Here is a 23,367-nt window from a genome sequence, read left to right as displayed (position 1 = left end):
GAGGCTGGTGACCTTGCACAGCCCTCCCTCACTCAAATCAAGTCAACTGCAAGTCATGTCATCATTTCCCTGATGTCATGGTCCTCTTCAGAAACGAAGGACAAACAACTGTGAGTAGACTGAGCTGCCTGAATGGGGATCCAGCCGGGTGGGTAACTCATCTCATCCTCTTTTTCTCTCTTTCCCTCTCCTTCTCCTTCTCCTCTCCAAAGGAAGGTAAATTTTGATGGCCAGAAGCTGCCCACTTAACTTGGGGTTTACTGGCTAGATTCATTTCCTTCCTTCCTTCCTTCCTTCCTTCCTTCCTTCCTTCCTTCCTTCCTTCCTTCCTTCCTTCCTTCCTTCCTTCCTTCCTTCCTTCCTTCCTTCCTTCCTTCCTTCCTTCCTTCCTTCCTTCCTTCCTTCCTTCCTTCTCTGTTCTATGTTTCCCTCCCTCTCTCTCTTTCTTTCATAAAACCTTAAACCCAGTTCACTCTTAAACCCAGCTTATACTTTGGATCACAATACATCTCTGCCCAAGCTCCACTTCATGGCTATATTTTGGGCCCTCCTGGCTTAGAGTCAATGTCAATGGCAACTGTTTCTCTTTGGAACTGCAAGCCCTTCCCTCTCCCAGCTTGATTTTTTTCCCCTCATTAAAGGGGCTATCCCTTGATTCACTTTTATTTTGCTTTTTGGAGGGGGAAAGTAGGGCAATTGGGGTTAAGTGACTTGCCCAAGGTCACACGGCTAGTTTTTGTTTTAAGTGTCTGAGGCCAGATTTGAATTCAGGTCCTCCTGACTCCAGGGCCTGTGCTGTATTCACTGTGCCACCTAGCCACCCCAATTCACTTCTTAAAGAGGCCTATTCACTGAATGGGCCTTGCCTCACTTTCAGTGAGTACTTGCAAAGGCCTTAGCCTAAAAGGGCCAGGGTCTCCCTTTGCAACCTGGGTCATCTCCAGTCATCCTGATGAATATCTGGTCAGTGGACCCAGATGGCTCTTGAGGAGAAAGTGAGGCTGGTGGCCTTGCACAACACTCCCTCACTCAAATCCAAGTCAACTGCAAGTCATGTCATCATTTCCCTGATGCCATGGTCCTCTTTGAAAACAAAGGACAAGCACAATACATTATAGGAAGGGGCACTGGAGCAGGACTTTGAAGGAAGCTAAGGATTCCTTAGAAGGAGGAAGGAGTACATTCCATGCTTGGAGGAAGACTATGCAAAATCATTGAGGCAGGAGACTCAATGTGTATTGGGAACTGAGAAAGACCAATAGACTTCTTTGGTGGCAACATTAAGTGTATGAAGGCGATAAACAGAGCCAGAATAAAGCCAGTCACTGGAGTTTACATTTGATCCTAGAGGCAAGAGGAATCTAAAGGCCTTTTATGAATAAGGGAATGATTTATATTGGAATCAATACAAAACAACTAAGAGAAAGGATAATCTTCATCAAAACTTCAGTCAATAAGCATTTATTAAGACCCTGCTATGTGCCAGAAACTGGGCTTAGTGTTGGGAATACAAAGATAGATAAAAGGCAGTTCCTGCTCGAAGGGAGCTCTCACAGTCTAATGAGGGGAGGCACCATGCAAAATCTGTGTACAAACAAGATATAGACAGGATACATGGGAGCTAATCAAAAGAAGGAAGGCACTAGCTTTAAGAGGGACCTAGAAAGACATCTTTCAGAAGGTGAGATGTTAGCTGCGACTCAAAGGAAGCCAGGGAAGTTAGGTGATGAAGTGGATAGAACACTGGACCTGGAGGCAAGAGGACTGGAGTTCAAATCTGGCCTCAGTGACATATTAGCTGTGTGACCCTGGGCAAGTCACTTAACCTTGTTAGCTTCAGTTTCCTCATTTATAAAATGAGCTGGAAAAGGAAATGGCAAACCAATCCAGTGTCTTTGCCAAGAAAACCCCAAATGGGATTACAAAGAGTCAGACATGACTGAAATGACTGGACAAGGGAAGCCAGGAGAGCACAGATGAAGAAAATTCTAGGCTTGAGGGATGGCCTGTGAAAATGCCCAGAGCTGGGAGTGTCAACCAGACTAGAACCAGTCTCTAACCTATGGGTCGCTGAAGCCCAGCAAAGCAAGGTAGAGACGGGAGTGTCAGGAATCAGAAGCTTCATTTTAAAGTGAGGGAAATGGCTTGCAAGCAGGGACACATGCCCCTGGTGGGGAGGGATCTTCTAGTGTGGGGAGATCTCAATACTTTATACCTATGGCTATGCAGTGAACTGTAGCCCTGACAGTGAGGGGGTAACAGCAACAGTGAGACAAGTCAGATTCATAGCAGGGCTTCATGACCAAAAACAATTGTGGGATTTTGCTGTGACCAAGATCACCATGAGGGCAAGTGCAAAGTATTGTTGTCATGCCAAACTCAGGGCACAGCTTGCTTGCTGGGCCTTAGCTCTGGAAAACAGGGTATTTCCTAATTTCTTTGTAGGAATTTGAATGTCTTGTTCGAGGAACAGAAAGGAGGCCAGTGCTATTGCATTCCAGAGTACCTGGAGGCCAGGTGTAAGAAGATTAGAAAGATAAGTAGGGCACAAGGCAGGAAGGTCTTTGAATGACGAACAGAACATTTTATATTTGACCCTGAAGGTTACAGGACAGGGGTGGGGAACCTGCAGCCTCAAGGCCACATATGGCCCTCTAGATCCTCAAGTGGCACCCTTTGACTGAATCCAAACTTCACAGAACAAATTCTGTGGACTTGAAGCCTCAGGCTGCCCACCTCTGGTACAGGGAGCCACTGGAGTTTACTGAATATCACTTCACTGAGATCAAATCTTCACTTTATAATGCTCAGTTTGACAGCTGAGTAGGAAGGATGGGCTCAAGTGGTGAGAGGCTTTGAGGCAAGGAAACCAAAGCAGATGAAAAAGAAATCCATCAAAAAGATTTTGGCTTTGATCAAGTCCAATTAGCAATCAAAAATCTTAACAATTAGCACTGTCCAAAAAATGGGGTGGGTTCCTTTGGGAGATAGTGAAGTACTCTTTGCTGAAGAACAGAAGCTGGATAACTTTGTCAGGGAAGTTGTTGAGGGGATCCCTGCTCAATTATGGACTGGAAGAGATGCCTCTGAAGTTCCCTCCATCTCTGAGAGTATAGGATTCTATGAAATGAGCATGTTGGGAATATGTTAATATATCACTGAAGACATGTGCGTGGATCCTTGTCATTTGGACATAAATAAGTATATTTATTTTGTTCCCATGGTCAACTTCTGCCCACCACCCTCACCCCAAGTCTTTCAAATTTCTGGCCAGACTCAGACTATTGACCTTTGATTTCTATTACAAATAACCTGAGCTCTAGCTTGAGCCCAAATCCATTGGAGTAAAGAGATCCAGCTAATCACAGGTGAAAAAAATTGGAAATTAATGAAGATTTATTTTGGAAGAACGTGAAAAAGTGTGGCACTGTGTGTCTTTTAAAAAAATAAATTTTTATTAAGTTTTTGGCTTTATATTACCTATATTTCTGAATGTATTCCTCTCCCCCACCTGGCCCACCCCCAGTCATTTCTTTTAACAAAGAATTCCAAAGGGGAAAATAAACTAGTCTGGCAAAACTAACTAACACATTAAAAAATCAGATACTCAGTACAATGTTCCATGTGTGGCAGTTGTTCTTTCAATTTACCAGCATACTGGCTTTGTTTAAAAAAAATTTGTTGTTTTATTTATACATGATTTCAAGATGCTTATATAAGGGGTGTGTGTATGTGTTTGCCCAGGATATGTGTATATTTACATGGGTTTGACTAAATGTAGCTTGCAGGGAGGTGTAAAGAGATTTTTGCTGTAATTTCTCTCACCCTTCTCCAAGGGAAATTTGGATTTCTGTCTGGAAGGGAGCAGGAGAATGAAGCACTGAGGCTGACCAGTTCTGTTCTCTTCAAAGTGGGGATATCAGAAAAGAATTATACTTATCTACTCCCTTAAATATTGTTAGTCTAGTGGGAACTGATTTAAGTTTTAGTTGCTTTTCTGGTCTCTGTCACTTAATAGGGGGAGGACTGTACAAAGGTTGGACTGTCTTTGCACCAAATGGTAGTTACAAGATCATCACAAATAGGGGATAGTGGATAACCTATTTGTCCAAGCAAACTGCAAACAGAAATCAGAGAAGTTGAGAATATACAGATAAGAACATACCAGACAATGTAGAGTGAATGAGTAAGATATGTGTGTATGTGTGTGTGTGTGTATGTGAGAGAGACAGACAGACAGACAGAGATACACAGAGAGAGAATGGATACTCTTCTTCATTGAAGGGGAAATTCCCAGTAATTTTTAGTCTAGCAAGCTGGAAACCAGGGACATGATGAGATCCTGGCTCCTCTTCATCTCTCCTTCTTCCCAAAGTCTCTCTCCCTCCTTGAAGGGAGCCTAGAACCACCTTGTGTGGTTCTTGCTAGAGGCAAGAAGAAATCTCTTTTCTGCCAGGCCCCTCAAGAAACTCGGAGCACCAAATAATCAGTCTCTTTATCAAGACAGTCTTATATAAAACCAGGCAGGAACTCAGGGTTACATTTATAAAAATGCAATGAAGTAAAACCTGTAATAGAATAGAAAGAATTTCTATTTCAGTGAAAACAAATGTTGATCTGGGTGCAGTGCCAATCTTTGCTAATTTTATGGGTGCCTTTCATTGTTTTCAGAGTCCCATATGTAAAGAAAGTAGATACATTTATTCCTCTGGAAGCCCTGCCAAAAGAATATCAGTGAGTATTGTTACATTATTTTATATTATTTATGTAGGTAGATTAGGATGCATGCCCAGAATCTGCCCAATAAATTTTTATATTTTCATTCTTTGTTGAGAAGGCAGAGGGAGTGTTAAATTTTGAGTTAGATGATCTGGTTTTTAAAAAATTCTAGTTCTTCCATTCTGTGTGATGTTAAGTAAGTCATTTCACTTCTCAAGGATTCAGTTTTTTCATCTGTAAAATAAGGGGGATGGACTAAACGATCTCTGAGGTCTCTTTCAGCTCATAGTTTATGCTCCTGTGATTCACCAGACTTTGGCTGGGTAAGACACAATATTGTTAGTGAAGCTTTGTCATGATTTCCACATTCACTTGCTAAATCTTCGATTAAATTTTGGGGATGATACTTTTCCAAATGACTGAATCTTAGTGATGAGATGTGGTTTGGTGTATGAATTTAATTTTAGAGATTGATAAGACTACAGTATAACACTTTATCAATTAGGACCATATATTTAGAACCGGGAAGGATCTTAAAGGTCATCTAGTCCAAGCATAAATGAGGAAACCAAGGCTCAGAAAGGTTGTGATTTTCTTAAGGTCCCACAAGGTGATAGCTAGTGGCAACGAGGTGGCCCAGTGGATAGAGTTTAAACCCTGAAGTGAGGGCTGAGTACAGATCTGGCCTCAGACTATCTTTGTGACCCTGGACAAGTCAATTCACCTGGTTTGCCTCAGGTTCCTCAGCTGTAAAATCAGCGGGAGAAGAAAATGGCAAACAAGTCCAGTAGCTTTGCCAAGAAAACCCCAAATGGGAGCACAAAGAATTGAATATGACTGAACAACAACAAAAAGGTGACGAATCCAACTCCAAAAACAGTATTCTTTCCACTGCACTATACTGCTTAGAGAGAAAGAACAGTCAAAGATGCTTCACAGGTTTTGATTCTAGGTCACTAGAAATGTCTTTAATTAAAATATAAAATTCAGGATAGTATTTTTGAAGATAAGTGGAAGCTAGGTAACACAATGGGTAGATTGCTGAACCTAGAGTCAGGAGGACCTATGTTCAAATTCGGCCTCAGACACTTGATACACTGGCTAGCTGTGTGACCTTGGGCAAGTCACTTAACCCCAAATTGCCCTGCCTTCCCCCTCCAAAACAAAGGTTATTTAATCCAACTACTCCCCCATTTGACAGTTGAGGAAACTGAGGCTCAGAGAGGTTCATTGACTTGCTGAAGGTCACACAGTTGGCAGAGTTGTGATGTGATCCCAGGTCCTCTGACTCTAAGGTCAGTGTCCTTTAGAACTGAGATTAGAACTCAGATCGTACAAGAGGAGAGGAGATGGTGGGCAAGATGCTGGTAAGTTCAGTTTTGGACATGTTGAATAGGAATTCTTGTGTAACGTATGTTATGGATTTATGGAAGATAGCTGGAAATTCTGGCCTGGTCCTTTGAGAGAGAGGCTGGATATTGAGGATAACGATTCAATGCAATTTGGCAAACATTTATCAATCATACATTATTATATTGTGAGGCATATGCTGAAGATACAAAGGTAAAGAGGAGATAGTCCCTGCCCTCAAAGAGCAGACTTTTTTTTTCTTTGCATTTTGGGTTAAGTGACTTTCCCAGGGTCACACAGCTAGTAAGTGTCTGAGGTCATATTTGAACTCAAGTCCTTCTGACTCCTGTGGTGGATTTCCACCATTTTGTAGGCATGAAAACTGCGGTTCTGAGACGTGGAAATGGCTTGTTCAGAGTCACATCACCAGTGATGTAGTCCCCAGTGAGAAACAAAGCTGGGACTCAAGCTCAAGTCTTCTGATTTCAAGTCCAGGGCTCTTTTCCCATCATCACGGTGCCTCCCTGTAGTTGTCCAAGTAAATTTTGCTGTCGTATAACATGTGGCTTGTTCTTCCTGCAGCTCACCTTTTTCTGAGAGGGAGAAGGAAGAGCGAAAAATAAACGAAATAATGGAAGTGCAAGAACTGGAAGAGTGGAAGCCAGCAGTTCCCTTGGCGGTCTGGTTGTTCCCCACTGTACCGCTGCCCAAACAAAAAGTGATAACAATTTGAGAAGCATTGGACCCTGTCAGAATAAAGCTTCTTGGGTGGTTATGTAAATAAGATAGCAGAGGAATCTTTTGTTGCTTGTTTATCATAGTCAGCTTGTCTTAAAAAAAAATAACGTGAATTTTATTTTTTAAAAAATTATTATTCTTGATAATCTTTGTTTCTACTCCGTAGTCATTTATTCTCTCCCTTTCTTCCCTCTCCCCATCCCTTTCCACTCCAGCACAGTTGATCATCTGCCTCATTCCAAAGTTCCCTACCTTTTTACCAAGAAGTAGGAAGCATTTTTAATTGCCTGTTCTGGAGATTGGTTATTACAATGAATCAGAGCTCACCTACATTTTAGTGTTACTTTTATTTATTTTATTGTAGACATTATTATATATTTTTCTTTGTTCTACCAGTTTCAGTTTCACTTGCCTGGTATGCCAAGAGGGGAATGGATGATGGACAAAAGGAGGGGATTAGAGGTATCAGGGAGGTATCCTCTCCTCTCTTCTCCTTTTCTCTTCCCTTCCCTTCCTTCTCCTCCCTTCCCTTCCCCTCCCTTTCCTCCCTTCCCTTCCCTTTCCTTTTTCCACTTTTTTCGACTTGAATGAGAAACCAGAAGTAGGTAGTGAACTAGGCAGTGAGCCAAATTGTTCAGTTAGATAATTTGGGAGGCAGCAGTTGCAGTACAATAAAAATTATCCAAGGGTCCATTGATTAGGGTACTGCTGTCAAATAAGTGAAATCAACTACACAGAGATAGTTCTGTAGTTGTAGTCTGCTGAGAGTACAGAGTAGTCTATATTACTTCAGAGTGGGCACTGTTTCATTTTCATATGTGTATCCCTGGGGCCTAACATAAGATCTGGCACATTTAGGTGCTTAATTAATGCTAGTCAATAGGTTGATTGATTCCTGAATTTGTTTTAACTAGACACATAGGTTCTCCTGTTGCAGTGATTATAAAGGTTAAAGCTTATGAGCCTCAGACTGAAAAATTCTTGTGACAAGGTGAAGTAACCTCTACATCACATGGAGGCAATGTTTCCTGCAGAGACGGGCAGCTACATCTTCCCATCTTCTGGTTGTAGTCACACCACCCTGCCATCTCCCGCTTGAGTTGGCAGGTAATAGTTTGTATTGTTTGAGGAGGTAAGTGGAAGTGAATATATTTTGCCTCTCTTTGTATCCCCAGGGTTTTAGCACCGTTCCCAGAACATTAATAAATGTTTACTGACTGAATGACTTTAATTTTGTTTTACTCTACTTTTATGAATCAGATTAATGTTTGTTCTAACTCTGTATGGGAGCCTTGAGTAATTAGAAAAAGCACATTGTCCAGAAAAGAAGAGGACTGATCAGTTGTTGAAGGCAGAGGCAAGACAGTGAGTGATTGACATATATACCTTGTCAAAAGGATCTGGGAGACATAATGCAGGTAGCTGACACAGTGGGTGAATGACAATCCACATACATCCGAGTCCTGCTAATAGCATTAAAGGACCAGGTCAGTCTGTATGTTCCCAGTGTGCCACCTAGTGGTCACAGAAAATGTTTTTCTTTCAAATTTGTAGTTCTTGTGAATCTATTTAGCTTAGTTTAGAATTTCCTTTTTTCTGAACGTCTTCATTTTCACCTCCTCCCCCCCCCTCTTCCTTCTCTTTCCTGTCTTCAACTAGATTAAATTCATAACTGTTATTACTAGGTTAGCTCAAAGAATGCCAGGCCGAATATTATAAGTCATTGCTGTTAAAATTTTTCACTCTAAGATTCTGGGTGGGGGACTGATATTTGGTCCAGGCAAAAAGCCCTATGGAGTTTGATCTGATGCTGGCAATCACGGCCCACTGAGGTCCTATACAGTTTTAACAGAACACAAAGAGAGTTAATACAATGATTCTACAATAATACAATAATAATGAAAAATTTGGAATATTGCAAGAATTACCACAATGCAATGTGATATGATGTGAGCACATGCTATTGGAAAAATAAATGGCATTGATAGACTTACTTGACATAGGTTGCCAAAAACCTCCAATTTGAAAAACAAAATGCAGTATCTCTGAAGCACAATAAAATGAGGGATGCTTGTATAAGGTAGAGGATGGAGCTTGTGGGTGACTGATACCAATACATACCTGGGTCCTTCTGAGGATGAAGTCCGTTTCTGAGGATCAAGGCAATTAGTGTATCCTCCCCTAGAACTACTTACTTGACCACTTTATACTTATACTCTACTTTATATCAGTTAATACAAGTTTTCTCATACTTTTCCAAATTCTTCATATTCATCTTCTTACAGTTTAATAACATCCCATTGCATTTATATGCCATAATCAGTTCAGTTTTTCTTTAGTCAGTGGGCATCCATTTTCTAGTTCCTCTTTTTTTGCTACCACAAAAAGAGCTGCCATTAATATTTTGGTATATATGGGACCTTTCTTTCTGTCTTTGACCTCCTTGGGGTAAATACCCAAACATAGCGGGATTGCTTGGGGCAAAAGTAGATACAGTTTCATGACTTTTTGTTGTTGTTGTTATATTAGTGTGAAGGTGTTCCTGTATTGCTTCCAATATTGACTATATACATCTTAAGTAATTGTCATTTTGAGGGGATACAGAGCAAATTTCAAAGTCATTTAATTTGCATATCTTATTATTAGTTACTTGGATCATTCTTTCATCCAATTCTTGATAGTTTGCATTTCTTTTGTTTATATCCTTTGCCCACTAATCTCTTGGGTAATGGCTCTTGGTAGTATATTTTGGGTCCATTACCTACATATCTTGGGTTTAACAATTTTATTGTAAATATTTGATGCAGCTTTTTTCTCCCTCCTTTGGGAAAAAAACCCTGAAAGTCTTTTTTTTAAATTTTTTTCTCCAGTTACACATAAAAACAATTTTTAACATTCATTTTTAAAACTTGAGAGTTCCAAATCCTCTCCCTTCCTCCCCACCTCCACTCCCCTCTGAGAAGGCAAGCAGGTAGATAAAGGTTATACATGTGTAGACATGCAAAACATATCCATAATAGTCACATTGTGAAGAAAACATAGACCAAAAAACTCAAGAAAAACAAAGTAAAAAAAAGTGTGCTTCAATCTTTATTCAGAAACCATCAGTTCTTTTTCTGGGGATGGATAGCATTTTTCATCACAAGTCCTTCAAAGTTGTGTTGGATCATTTTATTGCTGAGAATAGCAAAGTCATTCACAGCCTATTGTCTTACAATAATGTTGTTACTTTGTACATAGTACATTTCACTTTTCATCAGCTCATGCAAATCTCAGGTTTTTCTGAGAGCATCCTGCTCATCATTTCTTATAGTTCAATAGTATTCCGTCATAATTACATACTACAACTTGTTCAACTATTTCCCAATTGATGGGTATCCCCTCAATTTCTAATTCTTTGCCCCTTTTTTCTCCCTCTTGATAATTTCTCATCTTATTCCATCTGTATTGATTTTGTTTCTGTAAAAGCTTCTTGATTTTAGGTAATTTTAAGTGGTCTGTTTTATGATCACTTCTATCTCTTGTTGGGTTAAGCAATAGTTGTGAAAAGTATTTCCTCCCATTCTTCTCTAATGTCTAATAATGGCACTCGGGATGTATCATATCTAGGCCAGTTTTTATGCTCAGCTTTTTCTTTTGAAGTGCTATTCAACTTCCTCACGTGGCATATTGGGGACTGAAGACTTAGAATTGGAATTCAGCAGTGCCTTTGTCACTGATGATGAAAATAGATTTGTAGAGAAATGCTGACAAATCTGTCCTCTTTTTTGGCTGTTTTCTTCCAGCCAGTTGTATTTATGGATGCCCTTGGTATGATGTAGCTCAGTTCTATCTCATGCTAAGCTTTCTGTAGTTCTGTTAGCAGCTGTCCTCCATGTCACCCTGAAGGTCTCCATGCTATGCCAAGGTTAAGAGCATTATATTCTTGGTTCCAGCCCCAATCCAGTTCGGATTCTTATCTTTCACGGAAGGCCTTTCCTAACTCCTCTTAATTTTAGTGTCTTCCCTCTTTTAATTAGTTCCTATTTTCCCTGTATATAGCTTATTTGCACATATTTGTTTCCTTGTTGTCTCCATTGGACTGTGAACTCTGCAATGGGCAGAAACTGCCTTTTACCTCTTTTTTTTTTTTGTATTTTATAAACAGCAAATATTCTATAATAATTTTCATAAAAACATATAACAATAAATAATTATACTATACAATCATAATAATATTTGTATTCTATAAACAATAAATGTTTATTGACTGGTTGAGATTCCACCCACTGACCTGGCAAGACATAAAAAATAAAATAATACAGCAGTTAGTTGAAACATATGAACAAAATATAACGGGGGAAAAAAACCCTTGCAGTAAAATTCTTAAGCTCTCATAAAGCAACAGAAAATAGTTGCTCTACCCCGCCCCCCCCCCCATATCCCATGCCAACTGGGGTTGGGGATGGGAGAGGGGTGGAAATCAGGGGTAGGACTAGATGCTCTCTAACCAGCTCTCAGTCTATAGTCCTATGAGTCATACCTGGCTGTCTACAGCTGCTTTTTTATATTTACTTATTAATTGCGTTCCCCTAGGAGAATATATAAAGTCCTTGGGGGCAAGGATGGTGTCTTCCTTTTTCTTTTTTCTTCTTTTCTTTTCTGTTTTTGAATTTCTACTCCTAGCCCAGCCATTTACATTATAGGTGCCTAATAAATATTTATTGAATTGAATGGAATCGAATCCCCAAGTTCCCGTCCCAAAGCTTTTAACCTAAGAATATTCGTCCACTAGCCAGGCAAGAAAACACAAAGCGGTAACACTAATGTTCACGTGTGTGACGCACCTCCTGCAGTCAGGTGGCGCTATGAGCCCCACTCCTCTCTATTCCCATCCCCCACCTTCTACACAACCGCAGATCGACTCGGGAACGAAGATACATCTTCGTTTTTTGCGCTTGCGTGTCAGCAAGCGCAGGTGGCCGCTTTGACCCGGAATCTGAATACCTTGTTTGGGTTATTCCCCTCGACCCGGTAATCTCGCGTGACTAACCTCCTCTCTGCGCCTGCGCAGAGCATCTGAAGCCGAAGGTCGTGCTGGGAAGAAGGGTCGGGTTTGGGTTCGGGGGCCACTACGCCATTTCAGTGTTTGCCCGGTCGCCTCGGCTAATTGCCGAATCGCTCACCCTTCCGCCAAGATGCCTCGGATAATGATCAAGGGGGGCGTATGGAGGAATACGGAGGTGAGTGTCGTCTTCCTGTCACTCTCCCTGGCCCCCTGCCGTGGTGTGTGCGCATGCGCCTTCTGATGTTAGAGCAGCGATGGGGGGCGGGGAGTGAGTGGTTAGAATCCTAGAGTATGTAAAGTTGGAATGGACCTTAGGGTTCACATAGTTCAGCCCCTTCTGTCAGGGCCACCTTGTGCTTTTTCTCTGCCTCCACCCGCCATCTATAATTTGGCGCCACTAGCCTTTCGAGAATTATCTCATTGCTTCCATGCGCTCCATAATCCTGGCAAGATTGGACACCTGAACAGCCCTCCATCCAGAACATCCTGCATCCATCCTCCCACCCCCGGTGCCTTTGCTCCTACTGTCCCTTGCTCCTGGAATACCCTTCCTACCTACCGTATAATATTGCATTTCTCTTTATCCTCTAAAGTTCAATTTAGACACCTCGTCCAGGAAGCCTTTGCAGAATCATAGTATCTCAAGAGTTGGAAGGAGAACTTAGTGCCACTCTGGCTCTATGCATGACCTGTAAAAAAAAAAAATTCCCATTGCAACGTAGGTCATAGATTTTAGAGCTGGAAGGAATTCCAGAGGTCTTGGAATCCAACTCTTTATTTTACAGCTGAGGAAACCGTGGCTTAGACTTGAAAAATGCTCATCCAGGCCTTGCTTGAGATAGAACTCTCTTTTGGATAACTAATTTCTAGGGAGTTTTTCCTTATGTCAAATAGAAATTTATTTTCTGCCAACTCAATAATAATAATAATAATAATAATAGCTAGCATTTATAAACGTTTTATAGGGTTTGCAGAGTGCTTTACATATCTCATTTGATCCTCACTACCACTCCGGGAGGAAGGTACTACTGTTGTTCCCATTTAACAGATGAGCAAACTAAGGCAGACAAAGTGATTTGCCCAGGGTCACGTAGGTATTAAATATCTGAGGCAAGTTTTGAATTTAGGTCTTGCTGATTCCAAGTGCAGCATTCTATGTATGGTACCACCTAGCTGCTTCTTGTACTTTCAATTCTTGTACTTGAATCTGTTTTCTGAGCACATCTAATACTTTTTCCAAATGGTGGTCTTTTTTTTTAAATGCTTTAGAAGTTTTTATTTTTTTTACTCCGAACTTGACAGACACCAATAAATAAGAGCATTTTCATATTCAACAAATAGAAAAAAATTACATTTAAAATGCAAATATTGCTTATAACATGTTTTTAAAAGAATATAATAAATTCAGTTTGTTTGTTTCAGAGCTTTCCTGCCCCTCTGTGTCTAACCTCTGAACCTTCTGGAGAAGGTTCTCTGTATTTTTCTCTGTACTTTTTTAGTTCTTTGATGAATTACCTCTTTTCTTCATTTTCTTCCTTTCTTCCTTTTTCCCCCTTTATCCCTCCCTTCCTTCATTGCTGACACTCTCCCTTGTAGCAGAAAAACATAGTCAATTAAAACAGGTCTATACATTGACCATGACAGAAAATGCCTATCACTTTCTGTACCTCTTGTTCATTACTTCTCTGCAAGTGGCAACCTTTCAAATAGATTGAGGACCAGGTTCAACTCTGAAGCTTGGTACCTTTATGACATTGGGTTCAGTCTCTTAATATTTCTGGGTTTCATTTTTCTCATCTCTAAAACAAGGATGTTGTATTATACTGCCCTTGATGTCTCCTCATGCTACAGGAGATTTGTGTTCCTGTGGAGTATTTGTAGATTGTTTTCAATATCCTGTTGAACTTTTTCATCTTCAGGTTTTCTATTCCCAATCCTTCCACCTCTCCTTTTCTGGTGCCCCAGTTCATAATAGAAGTGAAATTTCAAGCACATTTTCAGCTGAAGCAATTAGGGAAAACTACACAGCAAAGTGTACCTGAGTTGAGCCCTGAAGGAAAATAAGGATTCTGGAAGATCTGGGTGTAGGAGGGAGTGCATTCTAGGTATTGGGGATAGACTGAGCAAATGCACATGGAGGTGAATATTCTGAGTAGTACAGATTTCTGGAAAATAAGAGTGTATGAAGGGAGAGTAATGTGAAATAATATTGGAAAAGTATTATTTATCCATAACCCAATATCGAAGCCAGGTTGTGAGGGATTGTTCAAGACTAAGGAGTTTGTATTTATAAACAGTTGGCAAGGTTTGGGCAGGGAATGACATGGTCACATCTTTGCCTTGGGAAGGTCACAAGTTGAGATAAGAAAGGATCACTGTCAAGGAACTTGTAGTCCTTAGGGGATGGAGTGGTGGGGAGAGTTTTTAATATACTTTTGAGAAATTTCTGGGATTTGTTGAATTCTTTTAAATCTAACTTTTTTTGTTCGTCATTAGCACAGAATAACCCTACACAAGATAAGCAGGGTGGCATAATGGATTAAGAGAGCAGACCTCAGAGTCAGGAAAACTTGTGTGCAAGTCACCTCTGACACATTAGGGAAAACTATACAGGACAAGTCATCTAACTTTTCAGTGCTTTGGATAACTTCTGAGACTATAAGTTGTATAAACCACAAAGCTGATTGGCATTAGCCATCTCCTACCTGTGTGCGAGCCATATCCTCCTTTGTCTTTCTTTTAGGAGTTGGGCAGCTTGTTTCATCATCAGTCTTCTGGAATCATGATTGGTCATTTTGCTTACATTAGAGTTCCTACTTCTTTGAGAATTGTTTGTCTTTACTATATTTTTGTCATATAAATTGTTTTGGTTCTGTTCACTTCACTCTGCATCAGTTTATCTCAGTCTTCCCAGATTTCTATGAAATGATCCCTTTCATCATTTCTTACTGCACAATAGTACTCCATTGCATTCAAATAGCAAAGCTTGTTCATCCATACTCCAATTTATGGGTACACCCTCAGGTTTCCATTCTTTGCCACCTCAAAAAGAGCTAGAAATATTTTATACATCTTTACAGTTTGTTTGCTTAGGACTAATCCCCCCCTCCCCCAAATCTACCCTTCCTCTAATTTGCTCTCTCTGCTTCTCCCTTTTCCCTATTTCCCTGCCAAATAAAGTATATTTGTGTTTGTGTGTGTTCGTTTGTGTTCTTCCCTCTTTTGACAGGATCAGATAAGAGCAAGGTTCAACTATCAACTGCTTCCCCCAGAAGGAGGGGGCTTCTCCTTGTTTATATAAGTGCCTGCTTGACCATCCTTATTAAGTGAGAGAACTCCTTCCCATGCACCCCAAGTTCTTCTTTCTTTTTTTTCTGTTCTTCTCTTAAGATCATCAATACATAACAGAACCAGTCCCATATCTTGTCCAATTGGGCACCCTCCAAGACTCCTGATAATGATTGGGCTCAGAGGGGATACATATTATCTCCAAATATTAGAATGTAAGCAGTCTATCTTTATTTAGTCCCCTCTGGTTGTTCATTTTTGTTTACCATTTTATGTTTCTCTTAACTTCTGTGTTTGAACTGAAAAATTTCTACACAACTATGGACTTTTCATCAGGGAAGATAAGTTATAAGAAGATAGGAAGGATCCAAGTTATCAAGAGCTTTAAATACAAAGGAGCTAATATTTGATCTTGGAGGTAATAGGGAACCACTGGAACTTATTGAACAGGAGTGTGACAAGGTCATAATATAGTTTATGAAAACCACCTCAGCTGCTTAGTGGGGTATAAATTGGAGTGGGGAGAGAGTAGTATCTGGAAGACCAGTTAGAAGGCTATTAGTAATAGTCCAGGTAAGATATAATGAGGACCTGACCTAAGTTTGTGTTCGTGTAAGTGGAAAGAATAGGTTCTCTATAAGAGATGTGAAGGTAGAAGCAACAAGATTTGGTGATGGATTTGCTCTGTGGACTGAGTGAGGAGTCCAGAATGATACTGAAGTTGCCAGCTGGGATGACTGGTGGCTGGGAAGAGGTGAAGGACTTGGGGAGTAAAGATAATGGATTTATTTTAGATGTATTGAATTTGATATACTTATGGGACATCCAGTTTGATCTTCCAAAAGTGTAGGTCTGGCCATGTCATTTCCTTACTTTGGTATACAAGAGTGGTTCCCTGTTTACTCTAGAATCAGATATTATTAAATCTTTATCATCCTTCTGAAATGTCTTATTTTTGTGTAAATTTTATAATGCATACAATTGTTAGCATAAAAGTACGTGTACATAAATTAAAAATAAATTTACATATTGTGGGTACATATTTAAGCATTTTTCAAAATTAATGTACTGTCAACACTCTTTGGAGATAGACCAGTGCCTGTGATCTCCCCATGAAGTTCCAGGCCCAGGCCTACTATAGAGGTATTAAATCAATGTAATAATAGCAATAGGTAAAGTTTATGTAATGCTTTAAAGTTTGCCAAGTGGTTTACATGTATATTTGCTCATCTGTGAGGTGGGTACTATATTAGTTATCTCTGTTTTACTGATGAAGAAAAGGAAGTGTAGAGAGGTCAAGTTTCTTGTCAATATTAACACAGTGAGTGATTCACAGTCATAGAATTCAAACCTAAGCCTTCTGGACTACATGTCCACCTTTCTGTCCACTGTGGTATAGTGGAAAAGGACTTGATGGAAGAGTCAGATAAGTTAGTAACCAGATCTGTCAGGTGTCAGCCAGGTGACTTTGGGTATCCCGTTACTTCTGTTGGCCTCAGTTTCCTCATTGGTGGAATGAAACCATTGAATCACATGACTATTTAAAGTCTCTTCCAGCTCCACAGTTCCCTATCCTCATTTTTTTTTTGTAGGTGGGAGAAGAGGTATTCCTCACCTTTGCTTGGAAGGCTACAGAAACCTTAATCAGAACTGAGTTAAACAGGGGCGGCTAGGTGGCGCAGTGAGTAAAGCGCCAGCCCTGGAGTCAGGAGGACCAGAGTTCGGTTCTGGCCTCAGACATTTCACACCTACGCAAAAACACTAGCGGTGTAACCTTGGGCAAGTTACTTAACTCCAGTTGTCCTCCAAAAGCCCCCCCCCCAAAAAAAAAGAACTGAGTTAAACCGATTCTTTCTAGTGAAAAATAATTTTTGTTAAATCCTTTTCTTGTTCATTTTCTTAGGATGAAATTCTCAAAGCAGCGGTAATGAAGTATGGCAAGAACCAGTGGTCTCGAATTGCTTCACTGTTGCATAGGAAATCAGCAAAGCAGTGCAAGGCCAGATGGTATGTGCATCTCAATGAGAGGAACCTTGGAAAAACTTAATGTGTACTTAACGGTAATGGGGGAAACATAGCTGTTCTTTGAATTTAATTAAGGAAAGAGCAGGAATTAAGAGTATAGCATGAAGATCAGAGAGTCAGGAAAGCTAGGTCCTAGGCTTGGTTCTTTTGTGAGGTTCATTTCCTCATCCATAAAATAGGGATAATAATATTTGTTTTGTCTATAGTTGATGAATTTTGAATTATATAATATATATTATATATATATGTATACACACACACACACACCCTTTGTTATGCCTTGAAATAAATGATCAGAAATAAATATTTACAATTATTATCATTGTCATCATTACTAAAGTTAGAGAGGTAGTATGATGCAGTGGATAGTATTGGACTTGGTTCTTGAAAATAGGTTTGGTTTCATTTGTTGTATTTGTATCCCCAGCATCTAGTACAGTGCCTGATATGTAGTAGATGCTTAATAATAACAATAATAATTGTAATGATAATTATTATTATAAGTAATGTATAATGCTTTAAGGTTTACAGAGTGTTTCACATATATTATTTCATGATCCTTACAACAACCCAGTGAATTAGGTGTTTATATTATCCTCATTTTACAGATGAGGAAACTAATGATAAGGAGATTAAGTGGTTTTCCATAAGTCATATAACTAGTAAGAGACTAAGATAGAATCCTATCTCAGGTCTTAATAAACGATTGATTGATGCAAATCTTGTCTCTGATATTTGCAAACTGTTTGGTTATGGGTAATTCACCTAGCCTTTCTAGGTTTCAGGCAACTTTCTAAGAGTATAAGTTATTGATAAAGTGTTTTAAAGGAAGTAGCCTCCCAGGCCTTTGATATACCCTTGATATATTTGGCATATTATCATGGTTATTACTCCTAGACCACAAAAATTGATTTAACCTAGTATTTAACAGAAGTGCCTTTTATTTGCATTGGGAAATAGTGATTTATGAAAAAACCCGAACTGTGGAGTTACCTTTATTTAATGTCACATAATATGTTTAAATACATAAAAATGCATTTTAAGCCTAAATAGCCCATAATATCATCCTAAAGACACCTGGAAGTGTTTGTGAATGAGGAAACCTAACCCTAAATGGAGATGGATCTTTGGGCAGAGTGGCTTCAATAGTGATACTGTGTTTCCTCGATAATAAGACACTGTCTTATTAATTTTTTTGGAAAGAAAAACACCAGAGGGCTTATTTTCAGGGGAGGTCTTATGTTGTCCTGCCTCAGCTCTCCTCCGTGGCACTGCTCTCAATGGCGCCAGCATGCAAATCACTGGGGAAGAACAGGATGATGCTCTCACTGCTGCAGCTCTGATTGGATGCAGCTCGGAGCGCGGCGTGCGTTTCACCCGGGGGGGGGGAACGGTGCATACAGAGGGTACCCTAATGTAGCGTGTAGTGCAGGGGATCACCTTCACTACAGTAGCAATCTCAATAGGGCTTATTTTCGGGGGAGGGCTTATTTTAGAGGAATCTTACACAGGGGAGGGCTTATTTTCGGGATAGGCCTTATTATGGGGGAAACACGGTAGTAGGAAGGGGAGAGGAAAACTTACTAGGGATAGTAGGTAGATAGGGAGTGATCAGAGGCACTAACATGACAATAAAAAAGAGGAGGAAGGTAGCCTTGAAAGAAAGAGAACAAGATAATCTGCAGCATGCTTTTAGGACAAGAAATTTATAAGGGGTCCATGAAGGATACAAAAGAATCAGTTCATGTTCCTACTTATGAGATAATACCATTTCTTTGTTACAGGTATGAATGGCTGGACCCAAGCATTAAAAAAACAGAATGGTCTAGGGAGGAGGAAGAAAAGCTTTTGCATCTGGCCAAATTGATGCCCACCCAGTGGAGAACCATTGCCCCAATTATTGGGCGGACAGCTGCACAGTGCTTGGAGCATTATGAATTTCTCCTGTGAGTGATTCTTTGGAAAAAGAAAAACCATTCAAATTGTACACAATTAATGTTGAAGAAAACTTTGGATTACTTCCTTTGATTTTAAACAATTGTAGATCAGAATAAAAGTAAAGGAGCTAATTTAAAAGAAAATTCTTTAATGGTTAAAATCAGTATCAATAGCCTTATGTTTAAGTTTAAGCTTGCCATCTGCTAACATGGATTGATGAAATAAAGTGTGTTTTCCATTAGTCCTTAGACTAATAGGCGCAATTCTTTGAAGTTCTTTATTATTTGCTTTATTAGTGGAACTCCAACTTGATTTCTGTAGTAACATACAGAGTCTGTTCATATCTCTGCCTCCTTTCAAGGACATCGCAAAGATCTACTGAATTTTACTAGGATGATGTTTTGAAAGCTGTGGTTACTTTTAACATGGAAATATTTTTTAAGCATATGAAAAAAAGTCAGTTTCCCCTCAAAATTTCTTGGGGAATAGTAGGATTATATGTAAAAAATTTTTTTTGATGTATACATTCTGCTCTAATTCTTATTTTAAGGATCTTTTAACTCTGAATAGACACCTTGGAGTCACAATGGTGTGCTCTGTTTAGGGAAGAAGGAAATAGTATGTAACAAAATCATTAACTTTGCAGCTAAATCTTAGGTCATGGCAGTGTTCTGCATCTCTAATCCCAATCCTTTTTTCTTTTTTTTTTTCTTTTTGCTTTTTGGAGGGCAGTTGGGGTTAAGTAACTTGCCCAAGGTCACACGGCTAGTTATTTTGTGTGTGTTAAGTGTCTGAGGCTGGATCTGAACTCAGGTCCTCCTGGCTCCAGGGCTGGCACTCTACTTACTGCGCCACCTAGCTGCCCCTAAAGAGTTTTGTTTTTTTTTAAAGCAGTTGGGGTTAAGTAACTTGCTCAAGGTTACATGGCCAGTTATTTCTGGGTGTGGTGCTAAGTATCAGAGGCTGGATTCGATCCCAGGTCATCCTGACTCTGGGGTCAGTGCTCTTATTCACTGCGCCACCTGGCCGCCCCTAAGCAATTGGGGTTAGGTAACTTGCTCAAGGTTATACGGCCAGGTGTTTCTGGGTGGGTGCTAAGTGTCTGAGCCTGGATTCGCTCCCAGGTCATCCCAACTCTGGGGCCGGTGCTCTTACTCGCTGTGCTACCTGGCCACCCCCTAATCCTTTTTTCCTACTGCTTTTTAAAAATGTAACCTTGGCTAGGTTAATTAATTTCTTCATGCTTTGTCTATCTGTGGAATGGGGCTAAGTGGCCTTTTCAGTGATTTGAAGCTCCTAATATACTGTCCTTGATCCTCTTGAAAGAAGGTTACCATAACTACAAAAGTATTTTACTTTAAAAACTAATGGCACAGAGAAAGAAAACTATAGACTAATCTCAGTAATGAGTATAGATGCAAAAATTTTAAATAAAATCTTTATGAGGGGTCTAAAGGAACATATCCAGAAAGTAATTCATTGTGGACAGTTTGGATTTATACTAAGAATGCAAGAATGTTTCAACGTTAGGAAAACAATGAACAATAATTCATTATCTAAACAACAAAAGCTGTGTGGTTATTTTAGTAGATGCAGAAAAAAGCCTTTGATAAAATATGGGTTTCATCTTAAAAACCCAAAAAGACATAGCTATGAAAAAGCATTTTTTAAATATGAAAAATATGTATATTTTTATGATTTCTAAGATAGATGAGGAAAATGCTAGACTTCAGCAAAGATTTGATAAAGTATCTCATACTATTATAGGGAAGATGGAGAGATATGGATTAGATATTCATATAATTAGATCTAGGATTCAGAACTAGTTGAATGACTGGACTCAACGAATAGTTGTTCATGATTCATTATCAGCATAGTAGGAGTAGTGAAGTGTTCTTGGGATGTGTTTTTGACTCTGTCCTGTTCAATCATTATCACTGACTTGGAAAAAGGGATAGCTGTATGATCATCAGATCTATAGATGACACAAAGTTATTGGGTAATAGCTCACAGACTAGATGATAAAATCAGATTTCTATGAATCTAATAAAATTTATCAGGAACAAATGTAAAAGTTAGCTTTACAAGTCTAACGTGGTAGAGGCATATCCAAACAGCAGTTCTGAAAAAGATCTGGACATTTTAGGGGATTGAAAGCTCCATGTGAATCAGCAGTGATGTGGCAGCTAGAAAAGATAATGTGATCTTGGCTTCATTAAGAAAGATAAAGCTTCCCAGAAATAGAAGTGATAGCTTTACTCTCCTCTGCCCTTGTTAGACCTTATCTGGATGGAGTATTGTATCCAGTTCTGAATGTCTGGAGAAGATGAGACTCAGGGGGACATGATTGCTGAAGGGCCATTACATGGACAAGGGTTTGTGTTTTTCTATATGGTCATAGAGGACAGAACTTGGAGCAAAAGGTAGAAGTTGAAAGGAAGGCATTTTAAGCTTGATGTGAAGTAAAACTTCCTAATAGAGCTGTTCAGAAATAGAATAGTCTGCCTTAAGAGGTGGTGGTTCCTCTACCTTGGAAGTCTTCAGAATGGGTGAGATGGCCAAATTATATTCTAGGTTGTACTAGATGGCTATTGATATCCTTTCCAACTCTCACATTCTCTGATTCTGTGATTTCATCTTTCTCAAAATTAGGTTTCCAGGTACCAACAGGAGTAAAGCAAGTATACTCAACTTTACTTATTATTAAACATAGTTCTAGAAGTGCTAGCTATAAAATAACAGAGTCAAAGGTAGAAAGGCATTGGTCAAGAAGAGCCAAACTATCTCTTTGCAGATGACATTGCGATTATGTAGAAAACCTGAGAGAATCATTGAGGAAGCTAATTGAGATGATAGCTTCAGTAAGGTATCAGGATTAAAAAAATTCATAAACTCAGTAGCATTTCTATACAGTATTAAGAAAAACCAAGAAATGATAATCGTATCTAAAAGCTAATAATAGCTAGTAGCTAACCTAGTGCTTTAAGGTTTATAGAGTGCTTTACATAGAAGTTTGTTCAAATTTACTACAAACAACAGTATAGAGTAGTGGATAGTGAGCTATCCTTAGAGTGCAGGAAAACCTGGGTTCAAGTCCTTTCTCATACAATCCATCCATGCTTGCCTATCCTATGTGATTCTTGTCCATGTCCTTCCAAAAGTTCACCATACAGGATCTACCCAACATGCTAGAGACCTTCATTTTGTACTGATATTGCCAAGGTACCAGTGGAGCCTTCTGGCTGTACACCTCAAATCCTCATTCTTGGCTGTGTGACCAGCTCATCTTCATTTCCTGTCATACTATGTCTTTTTTCTCCAGAGTTCCTTATTGGTTATGGCAACAGCCTGCTCACACCCACCATATGCCTTTTCTGTGCCCTCTGTGATTTTTTTAGTTCTCATTTTTAGTGCTTCATATGCAGTTGTAATTTTTCCTGCTATTATATAGCAATATCAGTTGAATATTAATATTGAAAAGATTGGCCTTTGCTTTCATGGGACTCCTGGGTCGGTAAAAGAACTTTGTAATTTCTTGAAAGCAGTCCATCCTGCTTTCCTTTTCCTGTTTAACCCTGGGCCTAACTAGTTCATCTGTATTGTTTGTCCAAGATATACATACCATTGGGCCACCTCTCCTGTGCGCCCATCCAGATTTTTGTTGAAATCTTGTTGAAATCCTGGCAGTTGGTCTTTCCTTTGTGAATGGACAGGCCAAATTTCATTATGGGCTTACAGTTCTCTTCTGGGAGGCTCTTCAGGATCAGGGGCTTAATAGAATCTTCTCAATGTCATCTGCAAACAGAATCGTCTGCAAGGACGTCACCATCCACAAGGAATCTCTTTTTGACAAGGACTTTGTGTTGAATCTCCAACATTGCAGTGGTTTTCATGCCTTGCCTGATGTTTATAATTGAGGGTTATTGAACAGAGTCATTTCTATTATATCTTCTAATGAATTTTGAATGTTTTTGATAGATAGATGGGAGACATGTAAAAGAGTATGTAAGGTGACATTTTGTTTTGCTAAATCAAAAAGCATTTTCATAATTGACAAACAAGCAGTGAAATCATATTCTCTACATCTTTCAGATAATTATGGAATTGTAAATATATGGTCCATTGTTTAAGATTGCTCACAATTTTTTCCCCTGCCTTTTACATATTCCATTCCCTCAGACATCTTGTATACCAGTCCCTCAGTTCTCTCTCTCTCTCTCTCTCTCTCTCTCTCTCTCTCTCTCTCTCTCTCTCTCTCTCTC

At 39.5% G+C, this 23,367-nt stretch overlaps 2 protein-coding genes across 2 annotated transcripts in view; both read left to right on the top strand.

The window, feature by feature from the left end:
* SPATS1 (spermatogenesis associated serine rich 1) overlaps positions 1 to 7,009 on the top strand; it is a 36,742-nt gene extending 29,733 nt beyond the window's left edge. The window contains exons 6-7 of the mRNA XM_069065761.1: positions 4,672 to 4,734; positions 6,652 to 7,009. Coding sequence (XP_068921862.1) covers positions 4,672 to 4,734; positions 6,652 to 6,802 — 214 coding nt within the window. The 3' untranslated portion in view covers positions 6,803 to 7,009. The remainder of the gene's footprint in view (positions 1 to 4,671; positions 4,735 to 6,651) is intronic.
* Positions 1 to 23,367, top strand: part of CDC5L (cell division cycle 5 like) — a 168,030-nt gene that overhangs the window by 100,271 nt on the left and 44,392 nt on the right. Inside the window, exons 2-4 of the mRNA XM_069065847.1 lie at positions 11,859 to 12,029; positions 17,046 to 17,149; positions 18,952 to 19,113. Of these exons, the coding sequence (XP_068921948.1) occupies positions 11,985 to 12,029; positions 17,046 to 17,149; positions 18,952 to 19,113 (311 nt within the window). The 5' untranslated portion in view covers positions 11,859 to 11,984. The remainder of the gene's footprint in view (positions 1 to 11,858; positions 12,030 to 17,045; positions 17,150 to 18,951; positions 19,114 to 23,367) is intronic.

This window comes from Petaurus breviceps, unplaced genomic scaffold (assembly GCF_028583685.1).
Source record: "Petaurus breviceps papuanus isolate PSGF00001 unplaced genomic scaffold, PetGlider_PUasm1.0 90701, whole genome shotgun sequence".
In the NCBI taxonomy this organism is placed as follows: domain Eukaryota; kingdom Metazoa; phylum Chordata; class Mammalia; order Diprotodontia; family Petauridae; genus Petaurus; species Petaurus breviceps.
The sequence above is the reverse complement of the archived record's forward strand: the minus strand, read 5'-3'. Positions and strand labels throughout refer to the sequence as shown.